The following is a 22462-nucleotide window of genomic DNA, read 5'->3' as shown; positions in this document are numbered from 1 at the left end:
ATGGAGCCCTGCTGAGCTGTCCTAAGCGGCTGGCTTCAAAGGCCACCTGCAGATGTTGACCAGAGGCTATCTGCCACCCTCCAGTGATCACAGGCTGCTTGGAATGCATACTATTTTAGTTAGTGGCCTGGCATGAAGCACGCTGGGTTAGTATTTGTTTCCAACATGGAGTCAGTTAGGCTAACAGCATACAGGAAAGTTACAAGTTCTGACACTGGGGACTCATTTGACTGACCTCGGAAGGATGGAAGGCTGAGTCAACCTTGAGCTGGCTCCCTGAACCCAGCTTCTGCTGAGATTGAACTCAGGTCGTGAGCAGAGAGTTCAGACTGCAGTATTCCAGCTTTAGCAGTCTGCGCCACGGGGCTGACTGTCACTGTTTGGGGGTGGGTTTTTCCCCCACTGGTCAGCGGTGGGCAAAAGCCCCCAAAGCCGGGGGTACTCCTGCTGGAACTTGGGTGCTGTCAAACCCTAAATACCCTTTTAGTTATATGTACCTGACATGGACATGAGGTGATACCACCACACGAGACGTATATATCACATCTTTGCCTTGTGTTGCTGATATTTAACAGAACACAGTTTTCAATTTGTCCTGTATGGTTTAATACAGGGGTGGCCAAACTGTGGCTTGGGAGCCACATGTGACATTTCATGCATATTATGTGGCTCTGGAAGCTCCCACTGCAGTGTTGGCCAGACGCTTGGAGAATGCATTTAAAGTTAAAGTTGCTTTCTTTCCACCTTTCCCTCCCATATATTTTCTTTCCTCTTCCCTCCCTCCCGCCTTACAGCTCTCAGACATCTGACATTCATGTCTTGCGACTCTCAGACATCTGACATTTGTTCTATGTGGCTCTTACATTAAGCAAGTTCGGCCACTGAAGAAAGCCAGCAGGCCCAAACACGTCTGTTTTAGGGTTGCATAAGATCTCTGTTGTGCATACTGTATGATTTGTAGTTTTAACTGAGGCTATATTTGGGCCTAGAATTGTTTTTTAACTAATTTGTAATAGATACAGGCCTTTTCCCCTAGAAAAAGAGGTGCCAGAATTCTCAAAAGGGAAATGAAAAAGAAACACACGGGGTACACATGAACCTTTAAATGTTTTTTGAGAATTTTGTTTCCGTGAAGAGATTCCGGAACTCTGTTCCGCTGAATTCTCTCAGGGAAACCCCCCCCTGAATAAATACATTTTTGATAATTTGACCTATTTATGCTGTTTGTTTACTGATTTTGACAATCGGCCCCCTAATTTGTATCCCTTTAACCTTTTTAGGTTCTTAATTCTGATTTGGATCAGAACCACAGTACCAGAGGGAAAGGGGACGAGCGCCCTCCACTGTTTTCCCAATGTGAAGTGGCCCTGGGGGAACCACTACTTGCCTCCCTGGTGAAAATTCTGTGCTGCCCTTGGTACTTGTTCATTTCCCCAGTGGGCCACCAAACAGATGTTCCCCTGAACCAGTTCAGGTCAGGAAAACGGCCTGGTGGTGGTGGGAACATTGTAGCTCCCTTTCTTGCTCCAAACCAGGATTCGTTCACATCTGTGCAAAGTCCACACAGGGAGAAACGTGGGGTGAGGTCAGACGTTCATAAAATCCCGCTACGAGCATGAGTGGAGTCCGGAAGCATGTCGGATTTTAAGCGGTTGTCCAAATGTCAGCATCTGCGAATGGTGGTTAGCTCGTTCGAGTTCCGCGTTGAGACGACTGGGGCGCAGACTAATTTGATACTGCTTTAAATCAGGAACAAAATCCTTCTGACGGTTCCTGAGCGGAGTTTCTCTGTTTGAACGCTCCACCGTTGGCGACTCGTCGGAAGCGCACCACCGCTTCCCTCCCAAAGCCCCTGCAAGTGATATCATTGCGCCAGTGAATGAGCGAGTGAATGTTGGCTCGATAAATCGTTTACCCGCCCTTATGTCCGGAAACAAAAATCACTTTTGAAAGTAGATGTGAACTAGATGTGAACTGATTTGAATTCCTGGGTTCTTTTCTGCACGTGTAGTGCTCGTGCTGGAAAAGTAGTGCCAACGGACTAGCAAAACTTTAGTGATCTGACCCATTTAAAAGCGACGCGCTGCAGAGAGCGGGCATCGCTGCGCCTGCGCTAATGCAGATTGACGTCTCATGAAACGAGGTCCGGTAGAGCAATCTGATCGACCAGCGACGGGACCCACATGGGATAGAACGGGAGCCTGGCTGTTGTCTGATCGGAAAATTGGTTGTGCGGATTATAATACAGGCGCGTTGCAGATGGATTTAATGGTGAGTGTGACCGCACCCGTGGACTTTGTAATGTGTGAACTGGCCCTTAGGTTGTAGAGGAGGCTTGGTTGTGCTGCAGAAATCATTAGAGAACGGGGTGTGTGGGGGTTTGCTATTTCTTGATAAAATGCGCTGCTCAGTTAATCTGCCTTCTGACTGGTTAACTGAGTGCGGCAACCCTCTATATCAGGGGTGTCAAACTCATTCGCTGTGAGGGCTGGATCTGACATAAGTGAGACCTTGTTGGGCCGGAACATGTCTGGTTGGGCCAGGTCATGTCAGGCCAGGCCATCTGTATACCTATTTAAGATTAGATAGCAGAGATTATATAATAATAATAATAATAATAATAATAAATTTTATTTATATCCCGCCCTCCCCGCCTAGGCAGGCTCAGGGCGGCTGACAAGAGTTCGATAAAATTATACAATATAAAATATACAATATAAGGTAATTTAAAACAACATTTAAGTTATACATTGATTTAAAACAACAATCTAAAACCAGTTCCAAATGTCTGGATCATTCCATAGTTTAAACGGCGGTGATCTTCCTGATGTTATCTGTACACTTGTATTATGGCAGGGGTCACTAGATAAATAGTTGGTAATTAAACAGCCATCCTATCAAGTTCTACAAACGCCTGCTTGAAAAGGATGGTCTTACAGGCCCTGCGGAATTGGTCCAAATTCCGCAGGGCCCGTACCTCCTCCGGAAGTTGATTCCAAAGGCACGGGGCTATAACAGAGAAGGCCCGTGCCCGTGTACTCTGTAATTTCGCCTCCTTTGGCCCAGGGATAGTCAGCGTGTTCTTCCCTGCCGACCTCAGTGCTCTTTGGGGCTCATATGGGGAGAGACGGTCCCTCAGGTAGGCAGGTCCTCGGCCATATAGGGCTTTAAAGGTAATAACCAGCACTTTGTATCGGACCCGGTATGTAACTGGCAGCCAGTGCAGTTCACGCAGCCCCGGCTGTATATGCTCCCATTTCGGGAGTCCCAATAACAGCCTGGCCGCTGCGTTCTGCACTAGCTGCAGCTTCCGGGTTCGACACAAAGGCAGCCCCATGTAGAGGGCATTGCAGTAGTCTAGTCTTGAGGTGACCGTCGCATGGATCACTGTTGCCAGGTCCCGGCGCTCCAGGAAAGGAGCCAGCTGCCTTGCCCGCTTCAGGTGGAAGAATGCCGACTTGGCAGTGGCCGCTACCTGGGCCTCCATTGATAGTGAAGGCTCCAGTAGGACTCCCAGGCTCTTGACCCGGCCCGCCGCCTTCAACGGCGCACCGTCAAAAACCGGGAGAGGTATTTCCCTTCCCAGAGCGCCGCGCCCCACGCAAAGGACCTCTGTCTTCGTCGGGTTCAGCTTCAACCCACTCAGCCTAAGCCAAGTTGCCACGGCCTGCAGTGCCCGGTCTAAGTTCACTGGAACGCAGTCAGGCCGGCCATCCATTAGCAGATAGAGCTGGGTGTCATCCGCATATTGATGACAGCCCAGTCCAAAACTCCGGGCAATCTGGGCAAGGGGGCGCATGTAGATGTTAAATAACATCGGGGAGAGAACTGCTCCCTGAGGCACCCCACAATCTAGTGTGCGCCTCCGGGAAAGCTCACCCCCGATTGCCACCCTTTGTCCCCGACCTTTGAGGAAGGAGGAGAGCCATTGTAAGGCCAGCCCCCTGACCCCTATGTCGGCGAGGCGGCGGGTCAGTAGCCGGTGGTCGACCGTGTCGAACGCTGCCGACAGGTCTAACAGCATCAGCACCGCCACGCCTCCTCGATCCAGTTGCCGGTGGAGGTCATCTGCCAAGGCGACCAGCACTGTCTCCGTCCCGTGGCCCGGGCGAAAGCCGGACTGGCAAGGGTCTAGGACGGAAGCGTCATCCAGAAAACCCTGTAGTTGCAGCGCCACTGCCCTCTCAATAATTTTACCTAAAAACGGTAAATTAGAAACCGGTCGGTAATTTGCCAATTCGGCCGGATCTGCTGTGCATTTTTTCAAGAGGGGGCGGACCAAAGCCTCTTTCAGAGGTGATGGGAAACGCCCCTCCGAGAGGGATCTATTTATTATGTCCCGTAAAGGACATCTAAGCTCCCTCTGGCAAGCTTTAATCAACCAGGAGGGGCAAGGGTCCAAATCGCAAGTTGTTGGGCGCGCAACAGAGAGAATTCCATCGACTTCCTCCAGGCTGAGCGGGTCAAACCGACCCAACTCCAAACCCGAAGACAGGCGCGGAGCCTCAAGTTCCCGTACTGCATCCAATGTGATAGGCAGGTCTTGGCGGAGCGACGTGATTTTATCTGCAAAATATTTCGCAAAAGCCTCACAGCCAATCTCTAATTCCCTAACATTTGGTTTGCCTTGAGGCAATGTAGTAAGATCTCCAATTATTCTAAATAATTGTGCCGGGCGCGAATCTGCAGATGCAATCTTGGCTGCAAAGTAATCTTTCTTTGCAGCCTTGACTGCCATCTCATAAGACTTCATAAACGTTCTATAAGATGTTCTCGTCGCTTCGTCCCGAGTATGCCGCCACTGCCTCTCTAGTCGTCTGAGCCCCTGTTTCAGCCGGCGTAGCTCCAGGGTATACCATGGGGCCAGCCTCCTGCGAGGGCGCAGAGGACGTCGAGGTGCGATCTCGTCGATGGCCCTGGTCAGCCGGCCTTGCCAGGCCTCCACCAGGTCATCGAGGGAATCGCCAGGGGGCCAGGGATCCCCTAGTGCCATTTGGAACCGTTCCGGGTCCATCAGGCTCCGGGGGCGAGCCAAAATAGGCTCTCCGCCCATACAGGGTTGGGGTGGCATCTCCACACGGGCCTTGAGGGCTAGGTGATCCGACCATGGTACCGCTTCTACCGCGATATCGTTCACCGAAATCCCGGACGCAAAGATCAGGTCTAACATGTGCCCGGCCTGGTGCGTGGGTGTCGTAACAAATTGAGAGAGTCCCAGTGTCGCCATGGAAGACACTAGGTCCATCGCCTGAGTGGAGGCCGAGTCGTCGGCATGGACGTTGAAATCACCCAGGACCATAAGCCCTGGGTACTCCAACGCCCAGCCCGCCACAGCCTCCATCAGGGATGGTAAGGCGCTGGCCGGTGCGTTAGGCGGACGGTACACCAGCCAGATCGCCAACCCCTCTCCGACATCCCACGCTAAACCGGCACATTCAATACCCTCAATCTTTGGGCCCGGGAGAGCCCGGAAGGAGTAACCCTCCCGTATGAATAATGCCACCCCTCCCCCCCGCCCGCTATTCCGTGATTGGTGGAAGACCGAGTAACCTGGGGGGGTCATCTGGGAAAGAGCCACTGTCTCCCCATCTCGCACCCAGGTCTCGGTCACGCAAGCCAGGTCCACGTCCTGCTGGAGCAGGAACTCCCTGAGGGTCGCGGTCTTATTATTTACGGACCTGGCATTGCATAACACCAATGACGGAGACAGGCTATTCCTCTTGGCCCCACTACCTGTCACCGTTGGGATGGGAAGTAGACTGGAAGGGAGCCGAGCACCGTGTTGTCTCCGTCCCCTTCCCTTACACCTCTGTCTATTCCCACCGTCATACCTTCCCCTCCCCAAGAGCACTGGAATCCCTGAGCCGAGCATCCGTGCCTATGCCCGGGGTGATCTTACTAGTACTGAGCGGCTCCACCTCCCCCCGGATTCTCCCAACCTACAGTTGATTCGCACCCCACCAGCCACTCTGGTCTCCCAGTTACAGACCCACTACCTATTCCCCGATTTAATTAATTAATATAAAAGACCCTCCCACAATACTCCTTCAAATTGATTAGTGAAACCCAATAACTTCAGTTCCAGCGTCACTAACAAAATAATACCCTAAACAATCTTCCCAGTTAATGAGCTAGAATTTAACAATTTATACAGTCCAGAATAAATATATAAATAACTTCAATTTACTAATCAATCGACTAAAGAAATCCAATTAATTAATTAATACTAATACTAAAGTTTCCAATTAGTGGTCTGTATTAAGTGCTGGGTAGGTGCTGAGCAGGTAAAGTAGGTAAAGTGCTTGAGTAAGTGCTGAGGTACTAGATGGATAAAGTGCGAGAATGAGTGCAGGCATCAGGTTTATAGCACAACATGTGCTACACTAGGGCAGCAGTCGGGTGGAATGTAGCCTGTAATAGGGTCCATGAGTTCTCGGCCAATACCCCTAGCGCAACCTGGCAGGCCCAGAGAGGTAAACCCCCCCGTGCCTCCCAGTCACGCTTCAGGGCTCCACAGGTTTTCTTATGGAAATTGACCAGTCCAATCAGGACCCACAAACCGCTAAAGTGGCTGATGGCCTCGGGGCCACCACCTCAGGCTTCCCTCCGTCGATAGCAGCCCCCGTCGCCACTGTCAGTCGCCCCGGCCGCGCCCTCACTCGGCGTTCACGTCGCGTGATTGCGAGGTCTCTGGTCGCTCGCCTGCCTCTGCACACTCCCTTTGGCCTTTATAAAGGCCAAAGACAAATAAATAATTTTTCAAAAGCCTTAAAACATGCCTAAAAAAATTAGCCCTCATTGATCTTAACGGTGCTCTCTTTGTATCTCTCCCATGGGATCCAGGGAACTGAACAAAGGAAGCTCTGGCTCTTTCCTTCCTTCCCCAGGGGACCAGAAGGAAGAGAGGCTTGGCTCAGTAGCTCTGCTGTGTGATTGAGAGGACTGATTTCCCACTCGCCTTATGCCGCTCTGACATTTCTCTTCTCAGCAGGGCTTCCCTCTGATTTCACACTATCTGCCCCGGGGCTGCAACTAGCGTCAGCTTTTTCACACAGCAAACAGAAACCTCTAAAAACCAGTTTCTGTTTGCTGTGCGAAAAAGCCGATGCTAGTTGCAGCCCTGGGGCAGATAGTGTGAAATCGGACAGAAGCCCCACTGAGAAGAGGAGCATCAGAGCGGCATAAAGCGAGTGGGAAATCGGTCAAGCTCTGGCTTCCTCCCCAAGGGAGGAGCTTCAGCCAATGGAGAAAATGGAGTTTTTGCTCTGTAGCTCCTGTGTGATTGATCAAGCCTTACAAAGCAAGCTGTTACCCAGAAGGAAGCAAGAGAGAGGGAGAAGGAAGCAGATTACAGCCAGTTGCTCGGGGGCCTGATAGGAGTCCTCTGGGGGTCTGATTCGGTCCCTGGGCCGCATGTTTGACACCCCTGCTCGTATGGTCTTGTCAGCCCGGACTGTTGCCCACCAAAAGCAATCCCCTCTTTTCCTTGCTCTTTCTCCTTCTCCAATGCAGGTCCAGCTGGGAATTACCGGATCTCCTAGAAGGCAAGATCCAAGCGATTAGCGACTCTGACGGTGTAAACTACCCGTGGTACGGGAACACCACGGAAACCTGCACCATTATCGGCCCCACGAAGAAGGAAGCCAAGTTCAACGTCAGCATGAATGACAATTTCTACCCCAGCGTTACGTGGGCCGTGCCGGTGAGCGAGAGCAATGTGGCCAAGCTCACCCACATTCACCGGGATCAGAGCTTTACCACTTGGCTGGTGGCCACCAACATCACCACCAATGAGATGGTCACCTTGCAGACCATCAAGTGGCGCATGAAACTGGGCATCGAAGTGACCCCCTGCAAACCTCTGGGGCAGCGTGCCAAGCTGCAGGAGCCCTCGGCTCAAGAGCAGCCGCAGATTCTCAACAAGAACGAGCCAATACCAGCGAGTGCCCTTGTGAAGCCCAATGCCAACGATGCCCAGGTACTTATGTGGAGGCCCACGGATGGGCCCCCTCTAGTGGTGATACCTCCAAAGTATCGATAATGAGAACTTCAAGTGTCCCCATGGCACGGAATTGGGGGGAGGGGACATAGGAGGAGAGAGAGAGAGAGAAAAAACCACTTCGCATTTAAGAAAAACGTATATTTAAGCAAAAACAAGAGATGCACTTTTTATTCATTTGACAAAGAGAAAAATAAAATGCAACCATTCTACCTTTTCCCATCGGAACGGATCTCACTGTGCAACGGAAGCTCAAAGGAAAGACTCCCCTCCGATTGTAACTCTGTGGGGAGGGGGGGTGGGGGCTGGTGTCATCCGACCCGGTTGAATATCGAAGGGTGGGAACACACAGCGCACTTATTCCCAGCTCTGTAAAAGTTTCTTTTTCTTCCTTCGGTGGTTGTTTGATGTTTAATCTCATTTAACTTCGCTTGGGTCACGTGAGAGAGAGAGAGAGCATGTAAGAGAGAGAAATGTGGGAAATTTTAAGTCCCTGGAACAACAGTGTTGGTTATTCTTTTTTATGATGTCGGTTTTCAGTTCTCTCTTTTTTTTAATCGATGAATGAAACGTTCCAAATCGCATACCCAAATCACGCGGCCTTACGTAGATTTTGCTTTGCATTGCCAAATTTTTGCCTTAAGCTGCATGTAAGTGGAAGAAGGGGTGGGGGGGGGTGGGGAGGAAATAGCAAGCAAACAATATTCTTTCCCTTCTTACTGGATCTTAAAAGTGAGACGTTTTGCTCTGACCGCAAAGAATTCTCACACTTTTATCACAGCCAGCTTCCCTAAAATAAAGTTTGCTAGCTTTTCCCCCCCCACTCTGGCGTTATGCAACTGCACAACAAGCTAAAACCTCACGGATACAGCTTGGCGTGGAGATGCAGTGACCAAAGATGCTTTACTGGCTGAATTTTTGCCTGTCTGCAGCTGCAGAAGACATAAGAGAGTCTACCTGGGAGGAAAAAAATGGTACTGTTGAATTACGGAATTTCCTTGAGACGTTGGGATAGAGGGGACTGGAATGTTTTCAGTCCCACTGATGGACAGCTGCTGTCCCTCTAGCAAGAATCTTTACTTCTGGTTGAAGGGAGGCGCCTGCAGGCTTCCTTCTCCCCTGTATGGCCCATTTTTGCTCATGGCTGCTAGGCAGGCATGGCCCATCCCCAGGGCTTTTCTTGGAGTTCGAACTCCTTTGCCTACTAGGCCACACCTGCCTGATGTAGCCAGTCCTCCTGGAGCTTACAGTAGGCTTTGGAAAAAGAGCCCTGTAAGTTCTTGGAGGATTGGCTACATGGGGTGGGGTGTGGCCTAATAGGCAAAGGAGACCCTGCTACAAAAAAAAACCCCTGCCCGTCCCACCAGGAAGTGCTGGAAGTGGAGATTTCACTCAGCAGACGCGTTGATTGGGAGGCCTTCTTGTCACTTGAGAGAAAACCCTGCCCCTTCTCAACACGTCCATGATTGGAAGGATCCATTTCAAAGCGGGGGTGATGACAAAGCAAAAGATGCTTTTAAAGAGCTCGGGTTGGTATTAGAAGGCACTAGAATACACCCCTCGCAGCACATGAGTTTCTTTCATATACTCACCTGAACACAACCGTTTTCTTTCTTTAAAAAATGGCAGGGCAACAAATAATACCAATGGGAATCGTTTGGGACTGGCCAATTTGAGGTGGCTTGGCTTTCATTCTTCAAACGAGAAATCTTAGTACACTCATTCAAATGGGAAAATGTATTCCAGTTATCTAGAACGCATGTGTGTCCGCAGTGGTGGTTTTAACACTGGTTAATTGCCGGAATGGCTGCTGCGCTGTAGCGGACACACTCTCTTTTAGGGTTCGCACTTGACTGGGTAGTTTGGTGTTGAATTACCACTAAGGATCTAGAACTCCTGATTGAAACGACTTGTGCAAACGGGGCAGAAATGAAGTACTTTACGAATGGAGTTAAAGTGGGAGTTTATTATCAGGCCATTTCTGCAGTAGGGAATTTCCCCACGTTGACGTTTTTATAACTGCATGTTATTTGGTGTAGTGGTTAAGTGCATGGACTCTTATCTGGGAGAACCGGGTTTGATTCCCCACTCCTCCACTTGCACCTGTTGGGATGGCCTTGGGTTAGCCATAGCTCTGGCAAAGGTTGTCCTTGAAAGGGCAGCTGCTGTGAGAGCCCTCTCAGCCCCACCCACCTCACAGGGTGTCTGTTGTGGGGGGAGAAGATATAGGAGATTGTAAGCCGCTCTGAGTCTCTGATTCAGAGAGAAGGGCGGGGTATAAATCTGCAGTTCTTTTTCTTCAATTCTTATGTGACATTTCCCGCAGTAGATTTTTCCTCACCAGTTGCAAAACTGAAGTTTTCTCCTTATCCTGCATTTTCAGAACTTGCTAAGACCATTTCTGCACTAGTATAAATGATGTTTTTAAAACCGTGCATTATGTGAAATTTTCCACTGTAGATTTTTCCTCATCAGGCGCAAACCCAAAGTTTTCTCCTTCTTACCCCATGTTCTTAGAATTTCCAGTTTTAGTGAGTTCTGAAAATGTGGGGTTTGTGCCTGGTGAGGAGAAATCTACTGGGGGGAATTTCATATAATGCCCAGTTTTAAAAGCATCAATATGGGGAATTTCACAACTGCAGAAATGGTCCAAAACTACGAATTCGAAAAACGTGGGGTACGAAGGAGAAAACTTTGGGTTTGTACCTGGTGAGAAAATATCTACTGTGGAAAATTTCACTTGACACGCAGTTTTAAAAATGTCAATGCGGGGAATTTCACTACTGCAGAAATGGTCTTGGAGTTGGAAAGCGTAGGCAGAAACACAGAACACTTTGACCACCTGCTCCGTCCTATCAAACCTATTTTTGGATGGCTTTCAGGACGTGGAGTATTGTAATCTAGCCACAAGTTTTAACAACCCACCAAGCCAGTTTGACATCCAGAATATACTACTGAGGAAATCGATCCAACTTTTACCGTCTCGTCAGCAGGCCTTTTTTTTTGTAGCAGAAACTCCTTTGCATATTAGACCACACCCCTCTTATGTAGCCAATCCTCCGAGAGCTTACAGGGCTCATTAAAGGGCCTCGTGTAAGCTTTTGGAGGATTGGCTACGTAAGAGGGGGTGTGGCCTAATATGCAAAGGAGTCCCTGTTACAAAAAAGCCCTGCGAGTCATCAGTCAGCTCTTGATCAGCCAGATACAGGATTTCTGTAAGTCCAGTAACCAGGCTTATGAAATTACACCGCTGAACGTCTGGGGTTCCATTTCCTCAGGCACCAAACAACTGTGCACTTTGTTGAGAATATCCTCCTCTCCCCAAAATGGGGAGTCCTTTTTTTTGAGTCTCCCCAAAATGGGGAGTCTGAATGGGGTCCTTTTTTTTCCAGCTGATTAAGGACTCGCATTTGGAGAGGGGGCTGACCACAGTGTTCAAGTTTCCAGGGATTTGCCTTCTGTTAATTCTGTTTACGGTTTGACAAATACGCACTCCTCCTTTCATGAAATGGGTTTCCCAGGATTGCTGCTTTTGGAACGGGCGGGTCTGATCCAACACAAAAACGGGCAACAGAAGGAAAAGGCCCGCACAAGAGGCCTTACTCGTGGTAGAATTAGCAAACGACTCGAGCTGCCGTGCCGTGAACCACGCACAGGGGCCTTGCTCCTTCCACGCAGACTCTCAAGGGCTGAGCCGCGGCAAGCAGCTCCGTTCAAGAAACCAAGCGAGCAGCACCAAGGTAGCGAGAACCGGGGCTGGAAGGCAAAACTTTGGGGATGGCGGCATGGATGTGATGCAGGAATGGGGCAGATCTTTGCCTGGGAGAAGAGGCTGGCTTTGGATTCATGTGCGCAGCCAGTCGTTAGTCAGCAAAACCAAAGCCCAGTATCCTGTTTCCAATGGTGGGCGTACAGGTGTGGAAACTCAGAAGCCAGGCAAGAATCCAGCAGCCACCCCCTGTTCTTTGTCTCCAGCCTCCGGTAGCTGAACGCTGAAGTCTGGTCTGACCCAGCCAGGCAATTCTGAATCCTATCCAATAACTGGGACTTTTTTTTGGTAGCAGGAACTCCTTTGCATATTAGGCCACACACCCCTGATGTAGCCAATCTTGCAAAAGCTTACAGGGCCCTTAGTAGAGGGTCTACTGTAAGCTCCAGGAGGATTGGCTACATCGGGGGTGTGTGTGTGTGTGTGGCCTAAGATGCAAAGGAGTTCCTGCTACCAAAAAAAATATCCCTGATGCGACCATCAACCCTGCCCATTTTGTTTTGTACATCTTTTTAATCGCTGACAGGACGGGGACTTACTCTGAGGCTCAGTGCTTCCCGCTGAAGCATGGGAGCATCCTTGTTGCTTTTTAAAAATGGGGGGGATACTCTCCCCCCAGTGCATACCAGCAAGAATCCCGCCCCCCCCCCGGTCCAGCAATGGTGCATCACTGTGAATCTCTGCCCCCTCCATTTTTAAAGGAGTTCTAGGCTTTGTGTCTCCAATGCTGAAGCTTTTCTTGCACCCCCCGCCCCCTTCCGGCCATTGCAAGCGGACGAGCTGGTGTGTTACTAAATAATATCAGGAGGACTTGAAACTGGAATAGTCCAGCGACGTGGTTGTCTTGACTCGCGGCCATGCCTGCTCTCCCTTCCTCCGGCCCTTCAATTTGACTTGCTTCCAACCCACTATCGCCAGTCTTGGCTCTTTTTGTTTTGCCCTCTCCCAGCTATTCCCGGAGAGCCCTGGTGCTCCGGATGCATTCCCTTCTCTGGAGCCCAGGAGGCTGCAGGAACAGAATACAGAGTGAATTCAGCTGGGCAAGGTTTGTCCTTTTACTGGGAAACATTCCCTGTACTAAAAGCATGACCAAGGAAGCAGGGCTACTAGTGGTTCTTGCACCCAGGACCTTCTGCGTGCACACAGCAGAGTAACTCACAAGAGGGGAACCCTCCGCTGTCTCTATGATGCTGTAGGGGAAATCCAGGCCTTTTTTTTTTTTTTTTGTAGCAGGAGCTCCTTTGCACATTAGGCCACCCTCCCCTCCCATGTAGCCAATCCTCCAAGAACTTACAGGGCTCTTAGTACAGGGCCTACTGCAGCCCCGTAGCTAGGGGCCGCAGGGGGAGGGGGTTGTGGGGGTGAGAGCAGGAAGCTGGAGAGGCTGGATATCACCCCTTTTCCTCCCCCCCCATGGGATTTAAATGATTGGCTCGCCCTTTAAATGGAGTCAGACAAGCACGGGCCCCTCCTGTGCAATTAAATTGGTTAGCTACGGGCCTGGCCTACTGTAAGCTCCAGCAGGATTGGCTACATGATCATAGGGGTGTGGCCTAATATGCAAAGGAGTCCCTGCTCCCCCCCCCCCAGAAAAAAAGCTCTGGAGAAATCAACGGCTTCCTGCAACTGTTCCTTAAGGGTTGCTGTTGGGAAGCGGTTAGAAGGCTGTGGAAAGGAGCACCCATCTTTAAGAGACTGGCTGAAATGGCAACGTTGCCCATTTTTGGCTCCAGCCTCATCCAGAGTCGCAAGCCAGCGGCACACATGCGCATCTTTTGCACCCCAACACTGTGACTGAAGTCACATGGCTTCCGTTTGTAGCTGCCAGCTATGGTTTAATGCACCTGATGGTATGGTACCTCTCCCCCAAAAGGCCGTGTTAAGCCAGAAGAAAGGGGGTCGTTTGTGATGCGGGGGGATCTGTTTCACCCACTGGGGCACAAGTGGGATGGGGGGGGGTATAGGTGTAGTGGGAAGGTCCCCTCGAACAACTTTCTCATCAGAAGGTGCCTAGATTTGCATTGCAGCAATAAGAACAGTCCTCGGTCTTTGCAAAAATACTGTGAAAAATACTAAAAGTTGTACCAAGTCTGGACATTAAAAAAAAAAAAAGAGGTGTTAAAAATGCAACACCCTTGCTCTCTAAAAAAAATGAATAAAGAAGAGTTTTCAGACAGAATCGTCTCGAGTGGTTTGATTTTCTAAGTAACTTGTGCACAAGGGAGAATCCCAATGGTCTTTATACCAAGTGGTACAGGGTGGGTGGTACATAGGAAAGAACTGGCCCATAGGATAGAATGAAGGGAGGGAGAAATCACTGGAGGTGCAAAGGCAGGGAGAAACCCCCCACCACTCGCACCTCTTGGGAGACTCGGAGAGGCAGCCACCGGATAGCTTCCTCACGAGTTAGCCAGTTTGGTGTAGTGGTTAAGTGTTCGGACTCTTATCTGGGAGAACCGGGTTTGATTCCCCACTCCTCCTCTTCCACCTGCTGGAATGGCCTTGGATCAGCCAGAGCTCTGGCAGGGGTTGTCCTTGAAAGGGCAGCAGCTGTGAGAGTCCTCTCAGCCCCACCCACCTCACGGGGTGTCTGTTGGGAGGGAGGAAGATAAAGGAGATTGTGAGCTGCTCCGAGACTCAGATTTGGAGTGGAGGGTGGGATATAAATCCAATATCATCATCTTCTAATGTGGGGAACGTCCAATTCGGGGACCCAGTCTGCCGGCACCCTAGGCAACCGCCTAGTTTGCTTAGTGGTAGGGTTGCCCCTGCCTCTTCTCCTTCTAGAGACCCCCTCACATGCTGTCTGGCATTACCCAAGGCAGAGAAGGGAGGTTTGGAACCTTGATGCTGAAGAGATTAGAAGGGTAGGCAAGGAGGTCAGTGGGGCTCCTTCACGGGTGCCATCCCCCTAGACGACACTCGACTTCCTCTTGCTGATGTAAGTAGCTGCTCGGTGGTTTTCCTCCCAGACACGCCCAAAGGAAACGCGCTCAGCAGTCTGGGCAACTGCAGACGCTCCCCGTTGGCTTCCTCTCTTCCTTTTGGTTCACAGCCCATGGTGGAAAGGAGCTGGTGGCGGTAGAAGCCATATCCGGATGGTGCCTCCCACCCCGTACAGCTGGCTGCCCGGCATTGTCTTAATCTGGCTGAAGTTGGGGGGAGAAGAGCGCAGAAGGAAAGAGGATTTAATTTAATTTAATTTATATCCCACCCTATCTGGCTCAGGGCGGCTTACAACAATAAAACAACAGAGTTAAAATGATATCATAAAAGCAGACATTATGAAACAGGAGCAGCACGGTGAACAGTCTTGCAGACATAGGCAGTAAACATCATGCAGCTGATGGATAACAGCGTAACATAACACCATAATGGTGAAATGCCGGGGGAAGGGATGATTTTCAAGGGACGCCTGCTGGATTAATTAAAAGGCTGGCAGAAGAGCTCCATCTTACAGGGCTTGAGAAACCTTGATAAGTCCCGCAGGGCCCGAATCTCCAGCGAGAGCTCATTCCACCGGATAGGGGCCCAGACTGAAAAGGCCCTGGCCCTCTTCGAAGCCAGCTGGGCATCCTTAGGACCAGGGATTATGAGAAGATGTTAGATCCTTTCTAGATCTAACAAGGCCTAGAAGAGGAACTAGATTAAAGATTGGCTGTATTTACTTGAAGGCGAGAAGGCCTCAATATGGACCGAAATAAGAACATTGAGACTGAAAGGACTGAACAAGAATATTTAGTAAAAGGGGATGGAGGACTAGATGTATATTCTGTATGAGAAGAAGGATAAGTTTGATGTAAAGGATCAAAAACAATAAAATATATTCAATTAAAAAAAAAAGATGTTGAGCAGCGGACCTCAGAACCTGGGGTGGGGGGAGGGGTCATATGGGGAGAGGTGGTCCCGAAGATATGCAGGCCCCTGGCTGTAAAGGGCCTTAAAGGTAAGGACTAACACCAGGATGTCTGTTTGTCACTTCAAAAGCTTTATTGTTTTCCCCCAGCAGCCCAAAGTGGTCAACAGCAGTGAACCCTTTAAGCCTTGGAGTCTTGTGAGCAAAAATTCTACTTTGTGAGCTACTGACATTAAAGTTGTGAGCTACTGCATCAATCAGTTTGCTCTGGGGCATTTTTCCAGAGCTAAGACAAAAATGTGTGCGATGGGGGCTAAAAAACTGAGCTAGCTCACGCTAACTCAGCTTAGAGGGAACACTGGTCAATAGTCTTGTTTTAGAAACCCAAAAATGAAGAATGGTAAACTTGCCTTGTTTAGAAGCACTCGATTTTTTTTTCAGTCTTGGACATCTCTGGAGGTGCCGTTAGGCTCCATGCGTTCTAGGGAGAGCCAGAATTCACAATGGCTTCAAGCAACAACACAAAAACCTGGCTTTTCCTTTGGTGCTGTCCGTTTCACACATCCAACCACACAGAGCCCCCAGTGGGTTAGTGTTTTGTCTTGCAGCAGTTATTTCTGCAAATTCCTCTCCCACTTCAGATCCCTTTTTGCTCTGATGACTTTTCTGGGGGTTCCTGACACGCAGGAACAATATTTCAGTGGCCTCAGTTGGCTACAGCTACAGGAAGGGACTTATGGCAACCCCACTAGGTTTTCAAGACAGGAGATGGGCAGAGAAGGAGGGCCATGGCTTGCCTGTGCGGCAACCCTGGACTTCCTTAGTGGTCTCCCATCCAAGTACCAACCAGGTCTGACCCAGCTTAGCTTCCAAGATTTCATGAGGCCAAGACCCCTTCCCAAAGGTGCCCTTCAAATCCTTCAAGACCAGGGGTAGCCAAACTGTAGCTCAGGAGCCACATGTGGCTCTTTCACACATATTGCATGGCTCTCGAAGCCCCCGCTCCGCCCTGTGGATTAGGCATTTCTCTCTTTAAATCAGTTCTCCAAGCCAAGCTTGAAGAGTGCGTTTAAAGTTAAAGTTGCTTTCTTTCCACCTCTCCCAAAATTTTCCATGTAAAACAATTTTATTAATTTGCAATATATTGTTATAATATTCTTAAAAGAATACAAAAATCAATACAAGTTAATACCAATACATTACACTTTCTCCCCCTCCTCCTCTCCCCCCTTTTCATGACCCCCGCCGGTGTTTGCTTAAATTGGTAAAAAATACAAGATGATTTCATCAAACCAAGAATCTCCATATTAAAACCTTGTAACAGTAAAAAAGACGAAATAAGAAATTAGTATAAGAGAAGCCAAACCCTATATGTCCATCTTCATTCTTTCACCTTAAACAAAAGAAAATTATTTCTTTATAAATTTTAGTCCATTATTCCGCCACACTTCAGCTATTGTCGAAAATCACTAAACGTCCCTTTACCTTCCAATGTTTTTCAACGTGTTTTTGAAATTTCTCCCATTCCTTTCTAAACTTCTCCAAATCGTAGTCTTTTAAGATTCTTGTAAGTTTGTCCATTTCACTCCGAGACATAACTTTTAAAATCCAATCCCATTTTTCTGGTATTTTATCTTGCTTCCATAACTGCGCATATAATGTCCTTGCAGCTGAAAGCAGATACCACACCATCGTTCTATCTTGTACCCCCAAAATCTATTTTCCTTCCTTCCTTCCTCCCTCCCTCCTGTCTTGTGGCTCTCAAACATCAGACGTTTATTCTATGTGGCTCTTACATTAAGCAAGTTTGGCCATCCCTTTTCTAGCCCAACTGTTTCTGCAGCCTCAGTTCAGCTCTGGAGCTCCAGCCAAGGCGCATCCTTGGACACCTCCTTTTTAATGTCTTCTAAAAACACACACACGCAGGTGCAGATAATCGCATGACTTACATACACAGCTTTACATGCACAGTTGATTTATCCTTGCCACAAAGAGAAGAGGAGATTGGATTTATACGCAAGAGATTGGATTTATGTGGCCTAATATGCAAATGAGTTCATGCTTGATTTTTCTACAAAAAAAGCCCTGAGTGAAACGATGGTGATGCCAGGGGGTGTGGCCTAATATGCAAACGAGTCCCTGCTAGACTTTTTCTACCAAAAAAAGAGAGCCCTGGATAAAGAAGCCCGATATTAAATAAAAATCATCTCAGTCAAAACGCAACTGGGGATGGTGGCCTCGGTCGGGTGGCACCTGTTGAAGGCCAGGGCCTCAGACATTCTCAACCCAACAAAAATAGAATTCACATCCATCCCAGATTTCCTTTCTCATTCTCCTCCCTCTCCTCAGCTGGTGTTTTCTTCCCACACCCAGTGTCAAAATGTGGGCTGTAAACTCCTCAGCCCGAAGTTTTATTTCCCCCCCTTTTTTGGAGCTTTCATGGTTCTGTACCCACTGCTGAAATTTCTAGAGCCAGTCTCTGGAATCCTTAAATGTGTGTCGGGAGTTGCACTGTGGGCCAAATTTGTTCTGAAATCCCTTGAAGCTCAAGGTCGGAGAAGAGCTCTCGCATGGAAGCTATTCCCTTTGAGGGACTCCTGTGTTTGGCAAGACAGGATAAATCTTATATCGCCTGGGACAAATTGCTGGACTCCAAACTACTGTTGGGATATTTGGTTAATATAGCAGAGTTTGCCCAGTGTGATCCTGAGTGCAGTAAATAAATCTCCCGAGAAGTACATTGCAAAAAAGGTAAACTTAATATTTATTCGAGTAGATCCAGTTCATAATTCAGGTTGCAGCCAAAAGAAGAGGAAGAAGCCTAACCTAAAGAGCACTCTCCCTGTCACAAACGGCCAGCTTGTCCAGCTGGCATCATGTGTGTGGGAATTATGAGGCCATTGTATCTACAGGAAAGACCTGCAGGGATATGTGTCTAAATGGAAGGCCATGTGCAGCAGTGAGAGGACAAAAAGAAGAGAGGAGGGGACAGAGGGCAGCTCCACACAAAGACGCATCCCATTCAAGGAGACAACACCTACGCAGAGTGATGTGGTGCCCCCCCTCCCTTTCCATGTGCATGGCTGAGTCACTCACTCCAACAACTACATTATCTCATGATCGCTTGGGATATGATCCGTTACTGGGACATCAAAGAACTTTTCAATACCGTGAAGGAATTAATTGAGTTCAATGGTTTAAGCACCACTCTGAGGTCCAGTTTGGTGTAGTGGAGAGAGCCAGTTTGGTGTAGTGGTTAAGCGTGAGGACTCTTATCTGGGAGAACCGGGTTTGATTCCCCACTCCTCCACTTGCACCTGCTAGCATGGCCTTGGGTCAGCCATAGCTCTGGTAGGGGTTGTCCTTGAAAGGGCAGCTGCTGTGAGAGCTCTCTCAGCCTCACCCACCTCACAGGGTGTCTGTTGTAGGGGAGGAAGGTAAAGTAGATTGTGAGCTGCTCTGAGACTCTGAGATTCAGAGTGGAGGGCAGGATATAAATCCAGTATCATCATCATCGTTGTTGTTGTCATCAGTATCATCATATATACCGGCTCCTCAACTGTGGTTGGAATTCCACCTCCTCAGAAAGTTGCCGGAATATGTGAAAAATCTAACTGTTCCAAGATATTGAAGAGTTTACTCTCAGACATCTGTCAGTGGTTACTTGCGGGTGCTGTGTAAAGAAACCGTGTGGCAGTTATACCCATATAGCAGTGGGAAAATAGAGACTATAGATCATATCCTACTTAATTGCAGTATCAATCAGAGTATAGCTATGAGGTGAATATCCCTCATAAAGGTTTGCCTTTTCTACCGCCCCATTCAGGTGATGTGGCAAGTCACTCTAGTCATCACCATCTCTCTCTCTCCCTCCCCTTTCTCCCTCCCTCCCCCACCTCTCTCCCTCGGAACCATATTCCTCTCAATTGTTGTGACTGTTCAGAACCCACAGATTGATCATAAGAGCATAAGAGAAGCCATGTTGGAGCAGGCCAATGGCCCATCCATTCCAACACTCTGTGTCACATAAGAACATAAGAGGAGCCCTGTTGGATCAGGCCAATGGCCCATCCAGTCCAACACTCTGTGTCACATAAGAACATATGAGAAGCCATGTTGGATCAGGCCAATGGCCCATCCAGTCCAACACTCTGTGTCACATAAGAACATAAGAGAAGCCATGTTAGATCAGGCCAATGGCCCATCCAGTCCAACACTCTGAGTCACATAAGAACATAAGAGAAGCCATGTTGGATCAGGCCAATGGCCCATCCAGTCCAACACTCTGTGTCACATAAGAACATATGAGAAGCCATGTTGGATCAGGCCAATGGCCCATCCAGTCCAACACTCTGTGTCACATAAGAACATAAGAGGAGCCCTGTTGGATCAGGCCAATGGCCCATCCATTCCAACACTCTGTGTCACATAAGAACATATGAGAAGCCATGTTGGATCAGGCCAATGGCCCATCCAGTCCAACACTCTGTGTCACATAAGAACATAAGAGAAGCCATGTTAGATCAGGCCAATGGCCCATCCAGTCCAACACTCTGTGTCACATAAGAACATATGAGAAGCCATGTTGGATCAGGCCAATGGCCCATCCAGTCCAACACTCTGTGTCACATAAGAACATATGAGAAGCCATGTTGGATCAGGCCAATGGCCCATCCAGTCCAACACTCTGTGTCACATAAGAACATAAGAGGAGCCCTGTTGGATCAGGCCAATGGCCCATCCATTCCAACACTCTGTGTCACATAAGAACATAAGAGGAGCCCTGTTGGATCAGGCCAATGGCCCATCCAGTCCAACACTCTGTGTCACATAAGAACATAAGAGGAGCCCTGTTGGATCAGGCCAATGGCCCATCCAGTCCAACACTCTGTGTCACATAAGAACATAAGAGGAGCCCTGTTGGATCAGGCCAATGGCCCATCCAGTCCAACACTCTGTGTCACATAAGAACATAAGAGGAGCCCTGTTGGATCAGGCCAATGGCCCATCCAGTCCAACACTCTGTGTCACACAGTGGCCAAAACCCCCCAGGTGCCATCAGGCCAATGACCCATCCAGTCCAACACTCTGTGTCACATAAGAGGAGCCCTGTTGGATCAGGCCAATGGCCCATCCAGTCCAACACTCTGTGTCACACAGTGGCCAAAAAAAAACAGGTGTCATCAGGAGACCTATCAGTGGGGCCAGGACACTAGAAGCCCTTCCACTGTTGCCCCTCCCAAGCACCAAGAATACAAGCATCACTGCCCCAGACAGATCTCCAACAATATGCGGTGGCTAATAGCCACTGATGGATAATCATCACATTTGTCTGTAAGACATGGATGGTTTGAGGTGTGTGGACAGGAGCAAGACTCAAGCCTGGAAATAGGGTTGCCAACTCTGAGTTGGGAAATTCCTGCGGATTTGGGGGTGGCCTGACCTTCGGGAAGGGATGGGAAGGGCCCTCGGTGGGACATGATGGCATAGAGTCCATACTCTAAAGCAGCCGTTTTCTCCAAGAGCACTAATCCCTGTAGTTTGGAGATCGGTTGTAGCTCTGGAAGATCTCCAGGTTCCACCTGGAGACTGGAAACCCAGCCTGGTTGCCTCACCAGTGAAATTTCAGCCCGGCACTCGGGATTTCTGTTGCAGAAGGCCTGGCAAATCTCTTAGAGGCACTTGCCAAAGGTTTGAGAACAATGCGTGGAATCTCTGGGCCCAAGATCCTTGTCTGAACGAGCGACTATTTATAAAGCCCCTGAGGGCGTCACCCCAGAAGGAGGCAGCCGGAGTCCGAATCTCACACCTCCCTCCTTGCAGCTGCTGACAGGCACCCGATAGCAGTGGCTCCTGCCAAATGCCAGAGCACCAGGCAAAGGAGGACAGAGAAACAGGAAGCCCCGTAACCCCCTCCCCTCGCCTACGCTGCCCATTTGCAACTCCAAAGTAGGGTTGCCAAGTCTGGGGACTTTGGGGGTGGAGCCAGGAGACATTGAGGATGGAGCCAGGAGCAAGGGTGTGACAAGCATAACTGAACCCCAAAGGGAGTTCTGGCCATCACATTTAAAGGGACCGCACACCTTTTAAATGCCTTCCCTCCATTGGAAATGATGAAGGATAGGGGCATCTGCTTTGGGGGCTCAGGATTGGACCCCCTGGTACAATCCTTTGGAAACTTGGAGGGTATTTTGGGGAGAGGCACTGAATGCTATACTGAATATTTGGTGCTTCTTCCTCAAAAAATGGAGCCCCCCCCCAAGCCCCATTATACCCTATGGGAATCAGTCTCCATAGGGAATAATGGAGTGCCCGGCCGACATTTCCCTCCCCCTCCCCTGCTTTCTGATGACCCTGAAGTGGGGGGAGGGCCTCCAAACTGGGGAATCCCCTGCCCCCATCTGGGGGTTTGGTCAGACAAAAGAAACACCGCCTACCAAATGTTGCAATATAAGGGCGCCTGCACTCTTTACTCAAACAATACAACAGAACCATTCCTGAATGTCTCTTAAAGCAAAACCTTAGTCTGCTATAGAAACGGAGACCTTAAATGTTGTCAGGTGCAAAGTCTGCTGTCATTTTCTTCCTTCCGTTGAAAGACGCAGATAGACCCGACTGCTCCTCTTTGTAGAGTAATTCGACAGGTGGAGTGCCGCAACAGCAGGTGTAGTAATTCAACAGGTGGAGTGTCAATTTCATTTGATCGCCAAGGAATTTATTCTCATTAGGATTCTGAATTTCCTTTTCTTTCTTGCCTACGTATTTGTGCTTGGATACTTCTCTTCACTTGCACAGACTGTAACAATTATGTCACACAAAACAGTTCCAAATTAACCTA

The 22462-nt window shown here is 49.1% G+C and overlaps 1 protein-coding gene across 1 annotated transcript in view; it reads left to right on the top strand.

Moving 5' to 3' along the window:
* The window catches only part of FAM78A (family with sequence similarity 78 member A), a 49932-nt gene extending 41538 nt beyond the window's left edge, over positions 1–8394 (top strand). The window contains exon 2 of the mRNA XM_060250723.1: positions 7513–8394. Coding sequence (XP_060106706.1) covers positions 7513–8041 — 529 coding nt within the window. The 3' untranslated portion in view covers positions 8042–8394. The remainder of the gene's footprint in view (positions 1–7512) is intronic.
* The last annotated feature ends 14068 nt before the right edge of the window (positions 8395–22462 follow it).

This window comes from Heteronotia binoei, chromosome 12 (assembly GCF_032191835.1).
Source record: "Heteronotia binoei isolate CCM8104 ecotype False Entrance Well chromosome 12, APGP_CSIRO_Hbin_v1, whole genome shotgun sequence".
Lineage (NCBI taxonomy): Eukaryota > Metazoa > Chordata > Lepidosauria > Squamata > Gekkonidae > Heteronotia > Heteronotia binoei.
This window is presented reverse-complemented; position numbering and strand designations above follow the sequence as displayed.